At 34.4% G+C, this 19,514-nt stretch overlaps 1 protein-coding gene across 1 annotated transcript; it reads left to right on the forward strand.

Annotated features, from left to right (window-relative positions):
* Positions 1–9,353: 9,353 nt before the first annotated feature.
* HSPRO2 (Hs1pro-1_N and Hs1pro-1_C domain-containing protein) lies at positions 9,354–11,323 on the forward strand. The gene has a single exon (XM_039029711.2). The coding sequence runs from the start codon at positions 9,675–9,677 to the stop codon at positions 11,112–11,114; it is 1,440 nt and encodes a 479-aa protein (XP_038885639.2). The 5' UTR covers positions 9,354–9,674; the 3' UTR covers positions 11,115–11,323.
* The last annotated feature ends 8,191 nt before the right edge of the window (positions 11,324–19,514 follow it).

Consider the following 19,514-nt stretch of genomic DNA (forward strand, 5'->3'; position numbering starts at 1 on the left):
TGTTGAAAATTAAGTTATATTTAATAATGGTAAATCATGTTGATGAAGTATACTGAAATAGCTTCTAATACTTTATACTTTATAAATATATATGATACAATGAGAACTCTTTCTAAGAACAAAAGGAAAAAGTGTAAAATTAGTAATAGATACAGAAATTCGAAATGTAACACCATCTACACCCGAATAGTGGTGTGTTGTTGATATAAAATGTACTTATTTGACTTCAAAGTTAACTTTTACAAATAATAAATCTATTTTGTTAAGTGAAAATATGAATGACAACCTTTATTGTTCTAACATCTTTTAGTAAACACCTAAACTTAATAAATCGTCTTTTACATTAATTCAATATGTGTAATCACTTGCACCCAATGAGTCGTGTCTTGTCGACATAAGTTTGTACCTCTACTGTCATAACATCGCTCAACGGACAACAGCTAAAAAGTCAGGTTATAAAGATGGAGTTTTAAAGATGGAAGGGTAAAGGTAGTTATTTACTAAAAATGTAGGGGCAAAAAGGAAATTTAAAAATTCTCCTACTTCCCCCTCTTAATATAGTGTAAAAATAATTAAACAGATTATTGTTATATTTGTTGTGAAATTGAGGAGCATGACGGAAACACGGATATGGAGAAAATATAATATAATAATATATTTATATAATAATAATAATAATAAATAAAATATAATCTAAAATAAAATAACTAAAATCATAAAATTATTAAAATTATAAAATTGGATATGAAAATTAATGGAATTTTGAAGTGGATTTCTCACCAATGTGCATTCTATTGAGATCCACCAAATGCCACTATTTATAGTCAAAGTGGCAAGTAGGATGTGAATTTACATGGACACCAAGTATGAATTATTACAAGGCACATGGACAATATAAAAAATGACACATGGCTTTTAGGACACCAAACAATGGGTATCTATTTTTATGATATTTGTAATACTCCCCTTAGATGCCCATATATATATATGAAATGTGGCTCGTTAAAACCTTACTAGAAAAAACCCAAAAGAAAAAAATCCTAGTGAAGGAAAAAATAGTACATATTTCATATTATACATATTCTTACAAGAATACAATATATTTACTCCCCTCACGAAAATATCACTTAAGATCTTTGAATCGCCATATTCCAGTGTTGTGCACCAATTTTTCAAAAGTTGCGGTTGGTAATGCCTTTGTAAATAAGTTGTTATCCTTCGAACAAATTTTTTGTACAATGATGTCGTCATTTTCTTCAAGATCATGAGTGTAGAAAAGAAAAGCTTCAATGAAATATGTTTTGTTCTATCTCCTTTAATATATTCTCCTTTGATTTGGGCGATGCAGATTGTGTTGTCTTTGTATAATATTGTTGGAAGATTTTTATTAGAAAACAAGTCACCGTTTCACGAATATGCTGAGTCATTAACCTTAGTCATACACATTCCCCACTAACCTCGTGAATTGCAAGAATTTCAGCATGATTTGAGGAAGTGGTCGTTATGGTCTGTTTCACTGATTGTCATGATATAGCAGTTCCTCCACATGTGAATAAATAACCTATTTGAGATCTAGCTTTGTGTAGATCAGATAAATATCCAGAATCTGCATGACCAACTAGATCAAAATTTGATTTATTTGAATAAAACAAACCGATATCGATTGTTCCTCGGAGGTAATGGATTACATGCTTAATTTTATTCCAATGTCAATTTATAGGAGAAAAAATATATCTAGCCAATAAATTTATTGAAAATGCAATATTTGGTCTTGTATTATTAGCAACTAAGATATGGTACTTCAGGACCAAGAAGCTCTTCATTATCTTCTCGAGGTCGAAATATATCTTTATTTATATCCAATGAATGGACTTCCATTTGAATATTTAATGGATGTGTTTTATCCATATAAAATCTTTTCAAAATTTTTCTTGTATAAGTTGACTGATGAATAAATATTTCATCTACTAAATTTTGAATTTGCAAACCAAGACAAAATTTCGTTTTTCGAAGATCTTTCATCTCAAATTATTTCTTAAGATATTCTATTGCCTTTGAAAACTCTTCATGAGTTCCAATTATATTCAAATCATCAACATATACAGTTATAATAACAAATCCTGATTGTGATTTCTTTATAAAAAACACACTGATATATTGGATTATTTTGATATCATTCTTTCAATAAATATGCACTCAGGCACACGTGTGACCATCTATTGGATGCATCTATTAATACTATAAAATATTTAACTGGTCCACTTGGTGGGTTAATAGGTTCATATATATTACCATGAATTCGTTCTAAATATGCAGGTGATTCAGTCCCCACTTTAGTTGGTGATGGTCTAATTATCAATTTTCCTTGAGAGCATGCATCACATGATAATAGATTAAAGAATCTTTTGGCTCTTCAATGGATGTCCATTTGAATTCTCAATAATTCTCCTCATCATTATGGATCATGGATGACTCAATCAGTCATGCCAAATTGTAAATATGTCTGGATTCATAAACTTCAGGTTTATTGTTGCATATGTTTCAATTACTCGTATATAAGTGTAATATAATCGAGAAGATAAAGTAGAAAACTCTTCAAATATATGTTTTTCATTTGAGACAGTGGATATGATATATAGATATTCCACATTATTTTTACTATCAGTCTCAATATGATAACCATTGCAATGTATATCTTTAAAACTTAGAAGATTTCTCTTTGATTGACTAGAGAACAATGCATTGTCAATTGTAAATTTTGTTCCTCTAGGCAAAATAATATTTTCTTTTCCAAAACCTTCTCGATAGTATATTTACTTTTGTTTTCAACATTGTCAATTTGGGAAGTATTTTTTATTTGTAAGTATTGTGTGTATAATTGCACTGTCTGCCATACATAAATCTTCTTTTCTCTTTTTTTAAATACCCAACATATAAAAATGATCCATGTTTCTTCATCAAAAGAAAATAAGAAAAACAATACTTAAAATATACAAAAGTTACTAAAAAAAAAACATGAAGATAGATCAAAGAAAACAACAACATTAAGTCTAGATATTCTTAAAGTCAAAAGAAACACTTGATCTTCCACCAACTATGTCAATCTTCTCCTCAGGAGATTCAAAGAAGTCCGCCACATCCAAATTTGTCATGTGGGATGGGTCAAATAATTCATTATCCTGGTATGCAAAATTTGCTTTCACATTTTTCTCTTTTTCCTTCAGGGAGGCTTGATAGAGGTCAACTAAGTGTTTTGACGTACGATAGGTACGTGACCAATGCCCAGTCATTCCGCATTGAAAGCATTTATTTTCAACTTTCTTTGAACTTTTATCTTGTGGGGCTTTTCCTTTGTGATCGTCATTTTGTGTGGTTCTTTTGAAATTTAAATGATTAGAATGACCACTATGAAAATTAATAATTATTTCTTCATCTACCACAGTCATGACCTCGACCACGACTTCGACCACGATTATTAACATTCACTTTAGAGAATGATATTTGTTCTAGTTGGTCGAGATTCATGGTTCTTCATCAATAACTCGTTATTTTATTCGGCCACGAGAAGACATGGAATCAGTTCAAAATATTGTTTAAAACTTTTCTCTCGATATTGTTGTTGCAGGAGCATATTCGATACATGAAATGTAAAAAAATGTATTCTCTAACATAGTAGCATCAATAATTTTCTCTCCGCATAACAACAATTTCGAATTGATTTTAAATACGGAGTTGTAATCACTTACTGATTTGAAATCTTGTAGCTTCAAGTGCATCCACTCATAACAAGCTTTAGGAAGAATTACTGTTTTTTATGATCATAGCTCTCTTTCAAATTTTTCCACAAGATACTATGATCTTTTATTGTAAGATACTCCATTTTCAATCCCTCGTGGAGATGATGATGAAGGAAAATCATAGCTTTTGTTTTATCCTGACTGAATGTCGTATTTCCTTCTTTAATAGTCTCCCCAAGATTCATAGCATCTAGGTGGATTTCAGCATCAAGTACCCATGGCAAATAATTATTGTCATTAATATCAAGAGCTACAAATTCTAATTTTGTGAGATTTGTCATGGCAACACTATCATAAAATATTGTTATTATGTTAGAAATTTAATAGATATTGAATATGCAAAATAACATTAAATTTATTAATTATAACGAAGAGAGAAAAACCGACATACCTTTAAGACCTACCTTTAGTGAGGAAAACGACTCGAGCTCGTGCTAATAACGTGTTGTGAAATTGAGAAGCACGATGGGAATACAAATATGGAGAAAATATAATATAATAATATATTTATATAATAATAAATAAAATAACTAAAACCATAAAATAACTAAAATTATAAAATTGGATAAAATGAAGATTAATGGAATTTTGAAATGAATTTCTCACAAATGTGCATCATATTGAGATCCACCAAATGCCACTATTTATAGGCAAAGTGGCAAGTAGGACATAGACTTACCTGAACACCAAGTAAGAATTGTTACAAAGCACATGAACAATATAAAACATGACACATGACTTTTAGGACATCTATTTTTATATGATATATATAATAATAATAATATATTTGTTCATCTAATATTTATTTTGTGGCATAACCATATGAGATTTATATTGTTCACATGCAATTCTTTCAGCCATAGTTATCCAAAGGAATTTTTGTTTTAGAAGAAAATAATTGAAATGACCTTTTTTTTTGCTTGCTTAACTGGCAAACAATGGTTAACAGTATATTGGTATTGGTATGAAATTCTCAATCATGTGGCTACCTTTTTTCTATTTTGATATGACTAATAATAAAGTTCATCTAATTTCGCCACTTCTTTGGGGGAATTGGACACATTTGTGTAGATCTACATATTCCATTTTATTCTCAAGGAATGGATCAAATCAAAGTTTCTTAACAACTTTTTCTTTTACATACATTCTTTTTAAATCAAATAAAATATTAATTTTTTTATTAAAAAAAATGTGAAATTTACTAATATTTTAAAATTAAAAATCAAATTTAAAAAGTATAAACTTTTGTTAGTCAAATATACAAAAATAAATTATCAAATATTCAACTTTATACAACTTTAATTATATATGTAATATTTGAATCAAAGTATAATAAATACATACTTGTAGTCCAAAGAAATTAACTCATTCAATACATATTAAACCGTTATTACAAATTTGACCATGTATTTATAACAAGGTTAAATTATAGATTCAGTAATTAAAATTTGAGGTTTGTATTTATTTGATCCATGAATTCTTAAAATTGCAAATTTAGTTATTGAACTTTATGATCCTTTTTATTTTATTTTCTAATCTATCAAGCACAAATTTGAAATTAAGTTGCGATTTCATTAGACGTAAAATTTAAATTTATTTCTAATAGATCAAGTTATTTTTTGAAAAGTCGAACTTGTCAAGAACTCATTTGATGCAAAATTAAAATCTCAACGATCTATTAGCTACAAAATTGAGAGTCTAGAGAGTCTATTAGATACTTTTGAAAGTTCAAAAACCAAATATATACATGAACCTCAAAATTCATGGGCTAAACATGTGTTTAAACTTCAAATACTCTTTAAGAACATTCTGAGACACAAGCACAAGGCATAGGCATATGGCTTGAGGTATAAACGTAAGGCACGAGCACGAGGCCAATTTAAAGATGAAAATAGTGGCATGAGCGAGAAAGACTCGAGCCCATTCAATTGCCCATAAAATGAAGGGTCGATGGAGGCCTAAGAAGTCATCTCTGTGTGGGGGTGTCAATCATGACCAAGGAGGTCGAACCCTCGTGAGGTATGCTTTGGCCAAAGATGGGTGACTCCATGTGGTTGCCCATAGCCCAAACGAAAATAATCTCCTCGAGAGACAATTTGATTCTTGCATATTTGTTACCCGGTTGTTCATTCAATTTGTAATGTTCGAGAATTCTATAGATCTTAAGACTCTCTTAATGAGACTAAAATTTCATCACAAAATGAGATTTCTCTAAAAACAACGAAATATGACAAATTCAAAGGTTCATCCAAACACAATACTATTGTCTACTGTCTAATTACTCACAAACTCAATTCTAACTTGAGTGTTAAAGTACGTGTAGTTTGATATACTACACCGATGAATAATCCTTTTTATCTTACGAACTAAACTCAATTCTTCCCCAAAATTGTCGTGAATCTATTTATCATTATAAAAAAAAGGAAAAGAAAGTTCTAAATGGTGTAAATACTAATAACCAAGCATGAAATAATATATATTTTCTTAAAAATGGTCATGTCAAACAAGTTTTAATTATTTTATTTTGATTATTTGTAAAATATAAAAGTCAAGGTCTGTTGATGATAATGGAAACTTATTTTGATCCTATCCATATATTTCAAAATGGATGCTTTTTATTGCTTTTGATTTATGTTTTGAAAAGACATTTAAAAAAAAAAAAAAAAAACTGTTGAATTGGAATGTGCATTAGGTATTCCGGCAAAAGAGGAAAAGGCCTCACCAACTTGTCCATATAAAATTCCAAAACTAATAAACCAATTCCATTGTATAATACTCTAATTTACAACCTAATTACTTACAACAATATCATTATAACATTTTAAACCAATTAAAAGTTGAGTCGTCTTCACGAAACATAACATATAACATAATTAATATTAATATTACAAAATCAATAAATAAAAAATAAGCAAAAGAACGTAATTAATAAAGAACCGATACAGAGATTTACCTGATTCATCAACAACATGTTAGTTACATTAATGAACAAAGAGAGAACAATTTATTATTAAAAAGAATAATTCATATTACAGATCATTTGAAAATCTAGGGTTAGCGAGTTTATATAACACTCTTTTTTAAACCTTAGAGTCAAAATCGTAAATAACGTAAACATGACAAATATTAATATAACTTAGGTTTTGAGGGTGTTGCCCCTAGATAAGACTCAAGTACTTGGTCGTTTGAAGTACCAGTTATCAAATTTAAGACAGTAAAACAATAAACGTTTTGGTCTTTAACTATATACCTCTTTTAAATGAGGCTACTTTTTGTTTTAAGTAGACAAAACCGAAGAAGAATATCCAACAAAGGGGAAAAAGTGTGGATTACAAAGATAAGAAAAGAAAAAGAGGGACAAGATTTACAATACAAGTTAGTCCGGCCAAGCAAAGGAACCTTATCAAAGTGTAAAGATATGTATTATATTCTAAAACTTGGCAAAATTGACCAACCTATTTCATTGTGTGGTGTTGCTTTGGATGCTCTTTTCATTTTTATTTTTTTAATTTTTGGCCGTTTTTCCCACACAAAATTAAACGGCATCCTAAGATAATTAACAAAATATATTATATATATTTTTTCTTAAAAGATATACTTTGCGGACTGAGTAGTGTTTTACTTTTTGGCCTCTCTCTTTTGACCCACATGTTATATAAATTTTGTTCATTTAATTTCAAATTGATTAAAAAGAAAAGGAAGACATACTTTGCAAAGTTTTACTATTATTATTTTAAAAACTATGATCCAATTGGTTGGATTTATATTTGCTTTTTAAATGTAGTTTAGTCCACAAACATTTATCATGTTTCTCAAACACGCTAAATTGATTATTAGATTCAGTGATTATTATAATTAATAAGTTATAATAGTCTGAATAGAAAATAGTAAACACTGTAACAAATAGGAAAAGAGATGATGAATAGGAAGTAGTAAATACTGTATTATAGATAAATTTGGACCTCATGGAATAATTCAAAATCAGGAAAAAAAAATGAATAAGATTATATAAGATTTAATCCTAACTTGTTTGTAATTAAGAAAAACTCACATCTTAATCTTAGTAGGATTAATATAAATCCTATATTAATTTTCTTATAAATACACCATTATAACTTTCTACTTCTTCTCCTTTCTATGGTTCTTCATCTATGACTATAAGTTGAAGTTAGGAGTAGAAACAATCCAAAACAAATATTATGATAATTTATGTTGTTTTACCAATCAATGTGTATCCTACTAATTCTCACATCAACTAAACTAAATTGTTTAGATTTAGGCTTACATCAACATATTAGTTCACCAAAAGCAACATCATCCATTTATCAATCAATTGATGATTGTGGAGACCCTGAAATTGACATTGTGAAGTTTCTATAACAATAAATTTATAGTAACAATAAGAAAGTTCATACAATTTAAAAGTAAAATTCAAAAAATAAAAAAATAAGTTTATAAAAACAATTTTTTTTTAATTTTCAAAATCTGATATTAATAAGAAATTTATGGATGAAAATGAAGATGAAATAAAAAATTGGAAGCAAAATGGGGATTGAATTTGAATATTATATAATCACATAGAAGTTTATTTAAAACAAAAATAGAAATAATTAGAATGAGAATTAATTAAAATCCCATTTTTTTTTTTTTTTTTTAAAAAAAAAAAAAGTTAGAGAAAGAAATAAAAAGGAGCGGAGCGGCCATTATCCAAAAGGAAAACGCTTTGAAAATTAAAATTTAAGATGGGTCAACTCAACTATGTAGTTAACGAATAACGTGGAGGCATATGTGAGGAATAAACCGTCAATTAAAAAAATAAAAAAATAAAATAGAAGGTGACAGGTGGCAAGAGATAAGTGGGTGGGTCTACAAAATCCAAATTAAAATATGAGGAGCATGGGAATGATGGGCTTCCATTTCCATTTACACGCGGGACATTGAACTAACAAAAAACAGTCAAACATCAACCAAACAGTCCATTTTCAACCATTTCCATCTCTCCTCGAAATTTCCTTCCTTTTCTTTTCTTTTTTTTTTTTTCCCTTTTTTAAATTCCCCCATTTGCTGGGATTCTGGATAAGCTTCACAACTCCATCCACTATTTTCAAAATTTTTAATTATTGTTACTTTTTTTAAAAAAATATCAATTTATACTATTTCCCGTAAAATTTATAATAGCATCAATTAAATCTTTATATTTTTAAAAAATCGAAAATAATTATAGTAAATGGTCTAAGGGTGTGATTAGTTTATTTTGAAAATAAGTTATTTTAGAATAAATTGAAGTGTTTGACAACCTCTCAAAATAGTTTTTGAAACATTTTCAATGTCAATTTCTAACAGTTTTTTTCTTTTTTTTTTTTTTTATCAAAAGAGTTTATATGAAAACGATTCTTTAAAATATTTTTTTCTCTAATCAATATAAACAAGCCCTAAATTAACGTGAATTGATTTTAAGAATTTAATTTGACTTAAATTATAAGTTTAAAATAATATTAATCAAATGAAATTTAGAATAAGATGTAAATTGATATATTTACGAAATTGGGGAATTAAATTGTTATAATTATTAGTTTATAATTTTAATGGATACAAAATTGATATATAAGTAATGTTTAGCAAGAGAAAAATAAAAGGAAATAAAAAGAAAAGTTTCCATTTTAAAAATATTTTTCAAATCTGGTATTTTCCATTCCACGCGCTCTTACCATTCCAAACACGCCTTTGGGGCGTTCAAAATTATACTACTACCTATAAATACCCATCTCCTTCCTTCATTCCTTCTCCAAAATCAAAATTCTTCAATTTCCACAATAGCGAAAATTCAGTTCAAAATTCTTACAATCCTTCTCTCTTTCTTTCGTTCTCGGATCAGAGATGGTTGATTTGGGTTGGAAGGCAAACATGGTTTCCTCCGACAAGACGACGACGACGACTAAATCCTCAAAGATCATCCCCATCGCCAATAACAAGCTCAATCTATCTCTTCCTGTTTCGTTTCGTACTTCAGAGCTCTCCACTGCTTCGCCTTCCTCTTGTTCTTCGTACGAACAGTACCTTCGCCTTAACGATCTCAGGAAGCTATGGAGTTCTAAGGAGTTTCCTGAATGGAGGAATGAGTCGGTATTGAAGCCGGGATTACAAGCTTTGGAGATTACTTTCCGGTTCATATCGACCGTTTTGTCTGATCCACGGCCGTACGCGAATCGGCGGGAGTGGAAGAGGAAGCTCGAGTCTCTCACCACGAGTCAGATCCAACTCATTGCTATGATTTGTGAGGACGACGAAGAGGATGGTGAAGCACGCGGTAGAGTTCCGATTGTTGATCTGAGTTCATCCGACGGTGTGATTACTCGCGATGGAAGCTCGGCGGAGGTTTGGAAGATTCACGGAGAAGCTACTGTTGTGAACAGAACGAGTGAATCGAGTCTTCTTCCTCGTCTTGCGTCATGGCAGAGCTCTGAAGACATCGCGCAGTTGATTCAGTACTCCGTTGAGTGCGAGATGAGGAGATGTTCGTACACGCTAGGGTTAGGAGAGCCGAATTTGGCTGGTAAGCCGAATCTCGATTACGACCTAATTTGCAAGCCAAACGAGCTTCATTCTCTGAGAAAGAGTCCGTATGAACAAATCGAAAATTACGAGAATCAAACGGTTTACACAACGCACCAGATCTTGGAGTCGTGGATTTACGCTGCGCATGAGGTTCTGAAACGAATTGCAGAGAGAATCGAGAAGAAGAATTTCGCCGGAGCCGCGAGCGATTGTTATCTGATGGAACGGATCTGGAAACTTCTGCAAGAGATTGAAGATCTTCATCTTCTGATAGATCCGGATGATTTCCTAAAGCTGAAGAATCAATTAGCTATCAAATCGCTGCAGGAATCGGAAGCGTTTTGCTTCAGATCGACGACGCTGGTGGAGATTACGAAGCAATGCAAGGATCTGAAGCACAAAGTGCCGTTCATCTTGGATGTGGAGGTGGATCCAATGGGCGGACCAAGGATTCAAGAGGCGGCGATGAAATTGTACAGCGAGAAGCGAGAGTTCGAGAAAATTCATCTTCTTCAAGCTCTGCAAGCGATTGAATCGGCGATAAAGAAGTTCTTCTTCGCATACAAGCAAGTTCTGGTTATGGTGATGGGAAGCTTAGAGGCGAAGGGGAACCGAGTCGTGGTGAGTTCGAACTCGGACGATTCACTGAGTCAGATATTTCTGGAATCCACTTATTTTCCGAGTTTGGATGCTGCCAAGACGTTTCTTGGGGATCTACACGGTGTTTTCGGGTCGGATCGAAGGACCCGGATGAAGCTGTAGGAGTTAGGACTCCGATTCTGACTCGGGTTGACCCAGTCTACGACAAAGGTTGACTTTGGTTCTAAATTTATTTATAAAAAATTAGGTCTGTGTCCCCCACAGGAATGGAAAATACAGCAAATTAAATTAATTAATTATTTTTTAAGAAAGGAATGTAAAATCTTGTATTGGTTGTCTAATGACATGTTTAAAGTTTTGCCTCGGTTTAATGATTCAACTTTTGTTTTGACTTTTGATTAAGCTATATATTTAATTGATAGTTAAACTACAAATTCACTTCATTAAAATTTCATTTTTTAAAATATAGAAACTGATTATTTCTTTAAATTTTATTTTATAAAGACATATTAGATATTAGATATGAAATTAAAAGTTTAGATACTAAATAGACACAAATTTCAAAATTTTAGAATTTAAATGAGAAATTATTGATATAATGAAAAAGAGAATACTTTTTTTTTTTTAAAAGGGTTGTTGGATGTGATGTCAAAGCATTGGATTGTCTTGTCATTCATAGATGAAAACCAACGTGAAAAAATATTAAATTAAATGTTTAGAATATGGAATTTCAAAGTTTGTATCCATTTAGTGTGTGAATATTAGAAGTGTCTAATTTGTTAAGCAATTTTCGATTTTATGTTTGATAGATCGTTATCAAACTTTAAAAAGTATTAAGTTGGGATATCAAATTTTCAATTTATTTTTCCTTTAAATATTATTTTTGTGTCAAGTAAGTATACATTTTTTTTTTTAAATCACAGACCTACTAGATATGAAAGTGAATATTGAAGGTTTCACTAGACAAAAAAATATGTTTATACTAATAAATCAACTAATTTAAAATTTTGTTTAAATATATCAAGAATCTATTCAACAAGAACTTGAAAATTCATCAACTTATTAGACTACACATTGTAAACTTAAAATTTTTTTTAACGTTTTTAAGAGTTCACGAATCAAATACAAAAAACTTCAAATTTTAGATATCTAATCTTATAATTTAGCTAAAACTCATGCAAAATATCTTTGAACTTTGAAACGACCTTCCATTGTGCAAGTGACCTTCCATTTAGTTTTTTTACTTAGTTTTTTTAGGTAAATTTGGATGTTGCGTGGGGGGCTTGAGGAGTGGGCCATGTGTGAAGTTTGGGCCTGATGAGGGAAGTTCAGCTGGGTTGGAAAAAGGGCGGGATTCTAAGACGAAGCCAGGCAAGTTGAACCGTACTACAGGTGGACCGGTTCATTCGATGGGGAAGGTCAGGTCTGGCCCATCTGAAATGCCCGGTCGGTTTGGTTGTAGAGAAGTTGGTTCTGGAGGTTGGGATCTCAGTTCAGTGGGGAAAAAATCGTGGAATGCCCTGTTTGGGTCAAATTTGAAGAAAAGCTTGGAGTTTACCCCTTCATTAGTTGAGAATGATAGAGTTGTTGTTGAACCGTGTGAAGAGGTACTTGATGCTGGTATTAGTATGTGGGAAAAATCCCTGGTGGGTCAGTTTGTGGATGCGAAGCTCCCTTTCTCCGTGATTTCTCAACTTGTCCAAAGGATATGGGGTCGTGTAGAGATGCCTGCCATTACTCTTTTAGAGCACAACTTGATTATTTTTAAGTTCCTCAAAACGGAATCGTGTGGTTAGGTGTTAGATAATGGTCTGTGGCACCTAGGTGGCAAACCTATCTTACTTCAACAATGGTCTCCAGGTATTGTCCCTAAAACCTTTGTTTTTTTATTCTGTACCAATCTGGATTAAATTAGAACGTGTACCGCTGGAGTTGTAGACGGATAGGGGATTGGAAGTTCTTGCTAGTGCAGTAGGTAGACTTGTAAATCTTGATGTTGCAACTAGAGAGAGGCATCGTTTATTGTATGCTAGAGTTTGTCTGGAGGTAGATGGTGATTCGATAATGCTACCTACGGTTACGGTTAGAATGCAGGGCCAATAATTTATTGTGAATGAAATCAAACATAAGGATTTCCATAAGCAGCAGAAGGCTCGTTCCAAATTCTATTCGAATTGAACATAAACAATTACAGTATAAGAACGAAAACTCCTAGGTCATGTACAACAAGAAATTACAACATGCTTAGATAGAAATCAAGGGATAAAGTATGCGTACCTTTGAAGAAATATTCTTCAAACTCCTTCAATCAATCTCCAAGCGTCCAAGAACAGCAACACTCAAACACAACGATCGGAACAATACGATCACCAGCACAAACCAACGAACGAATCCTCCATGAAATCAATCGAGTCCAACTCGATTCACGAAGTGAGTGAGAACACCACCACAATGATTATCTTGGTATTCTCAGTGTGAGTATTCAGGAGTTGTGGACTCTGTATGATCTTGGCTTGAGGAAGAGACTGGAGGATAACGATCGTGTAAACGATCGAGCAAGTGGGAGATAAGAAGCTGTCTATCTCTGCCTATCATATAGACGATGTGCTTGATCATTTAGTAAATGGCAGCCTATCGTATAGACTTAGCCACACGATCGTTTAGCTACGACCAGCTGATGAACTATCGTATAGTCAAAGCTCCACGATCGTTTAGTCTCTCAACAACTATCGCTTAGTGAAACATTTTCACTTGATAGCTTTCTCCGTGAGTTCTTTCCGAAAGAAGTAACCATCAATTTTAGGAAAACCATTTTCCTTTTTATCTCACGGTTACCATAAAACCGCCAATAACCTCCCACTCAATCGGTAATTAGAGAAAAAGAATCCATTATCATATAATTAATATATTATAAATAAATATGATAACCAACTTACCATATTATATTTATAACCTATAGTTTTAATATTTCATCTTATGAAACATACAAACCATAGTTCTTTTTCTATTTTATGGTACTTAATGTAAATCATATTTACATTAATTCTTCCACTTGATGTATCTCATACATCATACCATTTATATCATATATAATTGAATTTCCTTTTGTTAATTTGAACACTTCAAACTAACTCCAAAAACTAATTCTCAACTTGAATCTATTGAGCTACCAAGGGGACCTTATGGACCTGTAGCTCGAAGCTCCAACGGTACATGAATAACCGACTAAACTCTTTAGTCATGAGATCCACCATCTATTAACTGTCGGGCACTCCATTTCTTGTAATGGGTGTGGATGTTAGGAGTTCAGGTAAATGGCTTGTGGGGGGTAGTAGACGAGACTTCTTGTCAGTGTCATGATCTGTATTCCTGGAATGTCCGAGGTTTGAATGACTCTGTTAAATGTAGAGCGGTGATAAATCTTCTTTGTTTTTCTGCAGTAAGCTTTTATTGTTTGCTTGAGACTAGGGTGCGTGCGGAGAATTTTGATTATGTATTTGGCAGGTTTAGAGAGTCTTGGATCTTTGTGTGTAGTTATAGCCCTAGGGGTGTAGGGCGTATCTGGGTGATGTGGAAGAAGAATCTGTATGATTTCTTTCATTCGATTATTGATGGTCAGTGCACTGTAGGGTGTCTGAGAAAGCTGAGTTCTTCTAATGCTGTGAATGTGGCTACTGTTTATGCTTCCAATAATGTGATTGAGAGGCATGCTCTTTGGCAGTCAATGGTTGATATTTGCTCTGCTTGGCAAATCAGAGGTGCGGTTATGGGAGATTTTAATGATATTCACAATCCTTCAGAGGCTTTTAGGGGTGGCCCCTGTAGGGGAGAGATGGAGGATTTTGATAAAGCTATTATTGAGGTTGATCTGGTGGAACTGGGGGTTCAGGTTAATTGGTTTATGTGGATGAGTAAGGTTAAGGGTGCTGGTATTTTGCGCCGTTTGGATAGGTTCCTAGTGAATGAGTTATGGACAGTTTCGAGTCCACATATTGAGGTTAGAGTGAGGCCCTGAGGGATCTCTGACCATAGTCCCATTTTGATTAACATTGATGTTTGTATTGTTCGTTCGATTCCCACATTTCAGTATTTTAATCATTGGGTTGATTCCACTGATTTCTTGGCTGTTGTTGCCTCTGTTTGGAAGTCACATCCTAGAGTGTCCCTTTTAGTTAGTTTGACGAGAAATTTGAAGGCCTTAAAACCGGTGTTGTTTACTACTTTTGGTAAGCGTATTGAGGGCTTAGAAATGCTTGATGCGAGAGGCTAGAAGTAGGATGGAGTAAGCTCAGGCTGTTATAGAGTCTAACCTTTCTTCTGTATTTTGATTGGAGAGGCTATCTCAATGACCGAGGAGTTTTGGAGGTTAGCGAGATTGAAGGAGGCTTCCATTCGTCAGAAGTCTCGTGTTCAGTGGTTGGAGTTGGGAGATCAGAACATGTCATTCTTTCATCGGTCTGTTCGGGTGCGCTTCGTTAGGAATGGTTTATTCTCGGTGATTGATTTTAATGGCATTTGTTAGTCGACTCATATTAGGGTGGCAGATGTGGCTGTTAATACTTTAGTGGGAGTTTAGGGTCGTAGAAGGTAGGGTATAGAGACCTTACGACCCAGATAAATGATATTGTGCAGTTTTAGTGGCCTGATGAGTGTATTAGGGATATTTGCAAACCTGTTACTAGGGAGGAGATGCGTAATGCTGTTACCAGGGAGAAGATGTGTAATGTCTTGTTCTCTATGAAATCAGGGAAAGCTCCTGGTCCAGATGGTTTTCCTGTGGAGTTTTATAAATCTGCTTGGACTGTGGTAGGGGAGGATTTTTGCTCTACTGTCACTTCTTTGGTACATGTTATCTTCCTTATGGGATAAATGCCACGACTCTTATCTTGATTCCTAAAAGATTTGGTGCTGATTGTATAGAGGAATCCCTCTTGCCTGTGCCAGGGAGAAGTGGTTGCTCGCTTCCTTAAGTAGAGTGCCAAGAGCTTGTAGAGAGCTATCAATCATTCCGCATTCACTCAATTGACTAAGATGAAACCATTTTTTGTTGTTAAATAACGTAGTCAAAATGAAGTACCCACGCGTGGGATGAGTCCTTCTTTCTTTAGGGATTCTACTTTCTGGTGCAGGACTTCCTGTTGATGCAAGGTTTTGCCAAGAATCTTGACAGTTCACGACTCCGATTTTCTTTAATGGAGAAAGGTGTGACACATGACTGCATTTCAATGCTTCAACTGTTTTAGTATGTGGAAGAACCTACTTTCTCAGCCGATGGATTAGCTTTCTTTCCTGCCGGACCGATCCCAACGGTAGCCGATCCTAGCCCAGGGAGCAGCTTTACCTTCTTTCCTCCGCAGGCGTCCATTATGAAAAAAACACCCTCTCACAATCAATCATGAAATTCATAGCTGTCAAGGTCACGGTCTTTTATTTGTTGTTGGTAAATCTCATTCATGATTCATTGTGCCCTTTCTATTGTAGGATTAAAAGAGAGGTTGTTGGCTATATCCACCAATACTGAAACGAGTCTAGTTTTACTTTTATAATTTGGTCCAACTACTAGCTCGAAGACTCGCTGATACTTACTGTAAGAAAGTGTTCTGTCGAAGCTGGTATCCATATCAGCTTTTAAGTAATCGCTTAGTATTCGACGAATATACCAATAATCATTGGGCTGATTGTAAGGTTCATTGGTGTCATCTTCAGGTTTTATGGGGGCCGACTGCTCTACCTCAAAATCACTCCCTATAGATGGTAATGAATGATGGGACAAATGGAACCGAGCCTGCAGGTAAGGGTGGCAAGTCAGAGGGGACCGATGGAAAGGACTCCCACGGGGAGTTATATTCCCTCGGCCCAGGATTAGAAGGGTGCTCCAATTGTATTCAAAGTTTTTTGTCTAGGTACACACAAGAAAGTCCCATCATCAACATCCTTTCCATTTCCACCCCTTCTTCCCCATCATCTGTCGAATCAGCTGCCTCAATTAGTTTACCCTTTTTCTACAGGTCCCAGACCTAATCAACAACCACAATTCCATTATCATCAAGAGGCATTCTCCCCGTTTCCACCTCTAACACTACCACAGTTCTTGTGTTGTCACCAAGGTTTTAGTAAAGGATCTTCTGCAGGGAAAGATGCTCCTTCTTATGCCCGTTTGCCAACATCCAGAAAACTCGCCTTCTGCTATCTTTCACTCCGAAGTTTAGGATTGAGTTTCTGACTTGGTTGGTGATTCTTACTTTCCTTATTTTATTTAAATCACTTGGAAGGGGGCGGGATGTCTTGGAGGCACCATAGATTGCACCGTTGCAACAACGCTTTTGAGTGCCCCTAACCTTGAAGGGGTCGTAGATTGAGTTCTGAGCTAAGGTTATCGCCCTTTGAAACTCCATTCTAGAAAAGGTGAAGTAGATCGACCAAGTTACCGGAAATGACCAAAGAACAAAAAAGCCAAAAACAGCTACAACATAAAATGTTCATCCTTGCCTGACTAAAAGAAAAGGTTTGTGTTGCCCGCTCTAAAGGCTTTCCAAGAACTTCCTTGGGTGGGAAAGTCTAGACTAGAGCCGATGACTCGTGAAGAGATAAACTGTCAGAAGCATGCAAGAAAAAGTCCCTCCCCTTTTTGTTTGCAAGTAGAGCACTAAAAACACCAAAGCTAGCCTATCTAGTAAGCGTGCAAGTGGAGAGAATTCCATACTTGAGATAAACTATACCAGGAAATGAGATTCCTTCTAGGCGGCTGACTTTTGTCTGAGTAACTACTGAACTCAGCTGAGCTATAAGTTGAAGACCATTGAGATATGGGTATAGCACAGGCTACTATGAGAGGGATGGGCGTGTGCGCTAGACAATAGCCATGCTTCGCTAGACGATGGGCGTCAGCACTACACGATGAGCAAGAGCTGTACGGTAGGCTGGGTGCTATGCGATAGGCGCAGGGGCTATGCGATGGTGCTATGCGGCAACAATACTAGACGATGAGATAGGCGATGAGACAAGCCATGGTGGACGCATAGTGAAACATCTTGCATTGTTAAGGCTTGCGGTACATAAGGTTTATGAGGTTAGTTGCGTTGGTCTTGAGCAAAAGACTAAGGACGTTGACAAGAAACAAGGACATACATGCGTTGGTAAAAAAAGATGCATTAGCAAGAGCCTAGGCGATGGTAAGCTATATCATGAGGTGTTGAGTTGAGAACTAGCTTGACCTAAAGGTTGTTAAGCATTGGTGATGTGCTATGTACCAAGGACATCCGGGGGCATGTGGGTGCATAGGACAAGGCTTGAGCAAATAGTATGCGTTGGAAGAGTGTTGGTCATTATCCTAGTTGAGCGCATAGGGAAAAGGTAAGCCAAGCGAAAGAGAAGGACATGCGACCAAAGATGAGCCTTGCGAGCATCTAGCATATGTGACCAAATTGCGTCAATTGGATGCACAAGGTAAGGTTGGATGGACACATTTGAGGTCATCATCCGAACATGTGGCTTGATGGGAAAAAATCTTAGGCTTCAAAAAAATGAGGTGGATGCACAAGAAGACATGCAAATTTAAGCATTATGTGTTGGCTAAGGAAGAGGAAGACACTTTAGATTGCAATGGCATGAAGGTTGCATTGATAGTGTGGGGAAAATACACTTGGACATGTGACCAAGTAGGAGGTGTCGGCCTTGGAGAGATTTGGACGCTTATAAATAGGGCCAAATACTTCTCTTACTCAGATTCTCTTCAAAGGAAATTAAGAAGAGTGTATGAAGGCTGATTGTAAGGAAACTATGCGTTGATGAAAGAACACATGCGTTGGTAGCTAAACCAGGCGTCACTCATAAAGTTTCAAGAGGAGAAGATGTTGTCGAACAATGAAGTCTGGAAGTAGCATCAACTTGAGACAAGAATATCTCCCAGCATACTCATGCGTTTGGAGTGATTCTAAAGCCACCTAAAAGCTCAGAGAGTCTAGTTTTCAGGGTAGGGCTGCTGGAGAAGAAGCTCTAAGGAATCGGGTTGGAAAGTGAGGAAAAGACAGAAGGGTCAAGCTGTCGGGTAAGCTTGGGCCAGTCTTGAGGAATTGATGATTCCTGTCAAACCACAAGGAGTTCTGAGCTAAGATTTTAAGGTAAACTTCTTGAGACTAGAGCATGTTTACACAACGAAGTATCTCAAGATAAGGCTTAGAACTATGAGTAATTTGAGTTTTAAATTAAATTTGGATCTTAGAGTTCAAAAGGGAGCCTGAGGTAACCAAGGAACTTCTAGAGAGAAAGGTTCCTAAACGACCAAGGTGAGTGACTAAATATTTACAATGTTTTAAAGAAACCATGTTTTAAAGAAAGATTATTCTTATGCTAGCTAGTTTTATAAAGCAATTTCCAAGCAAACCATGAGTTACGTTTTAAACGCATGCCATGTATGAAAGTTTATTGAAAACTATTTATGTGTGTTTAAATACACCAAGCATGCATTAGTATCTTTAAAGACATGTTTTCTATTCATTACGTTGTACATGCTTTAAAGGGAAAGTCATTTTGTGACTAGTTTTACTTGAAAACTCGATACTG

The sequence above is a fragment of the Benincasa hispida genome, chromosome 4 (assembly GCF_027475165.1).
Source record: "Benincasa hispida cultivar pf3 chromosome 4, pf3_genome.v1.1, whole genome shotgun sequence".
Taxonomy (NCBI): Eukaryota; Viridiplantae; Streptophyta; class Magnoliopsida; order Cucurbitales; family Cucurbitaceae; genus Benincasa; species Benincasa hispida.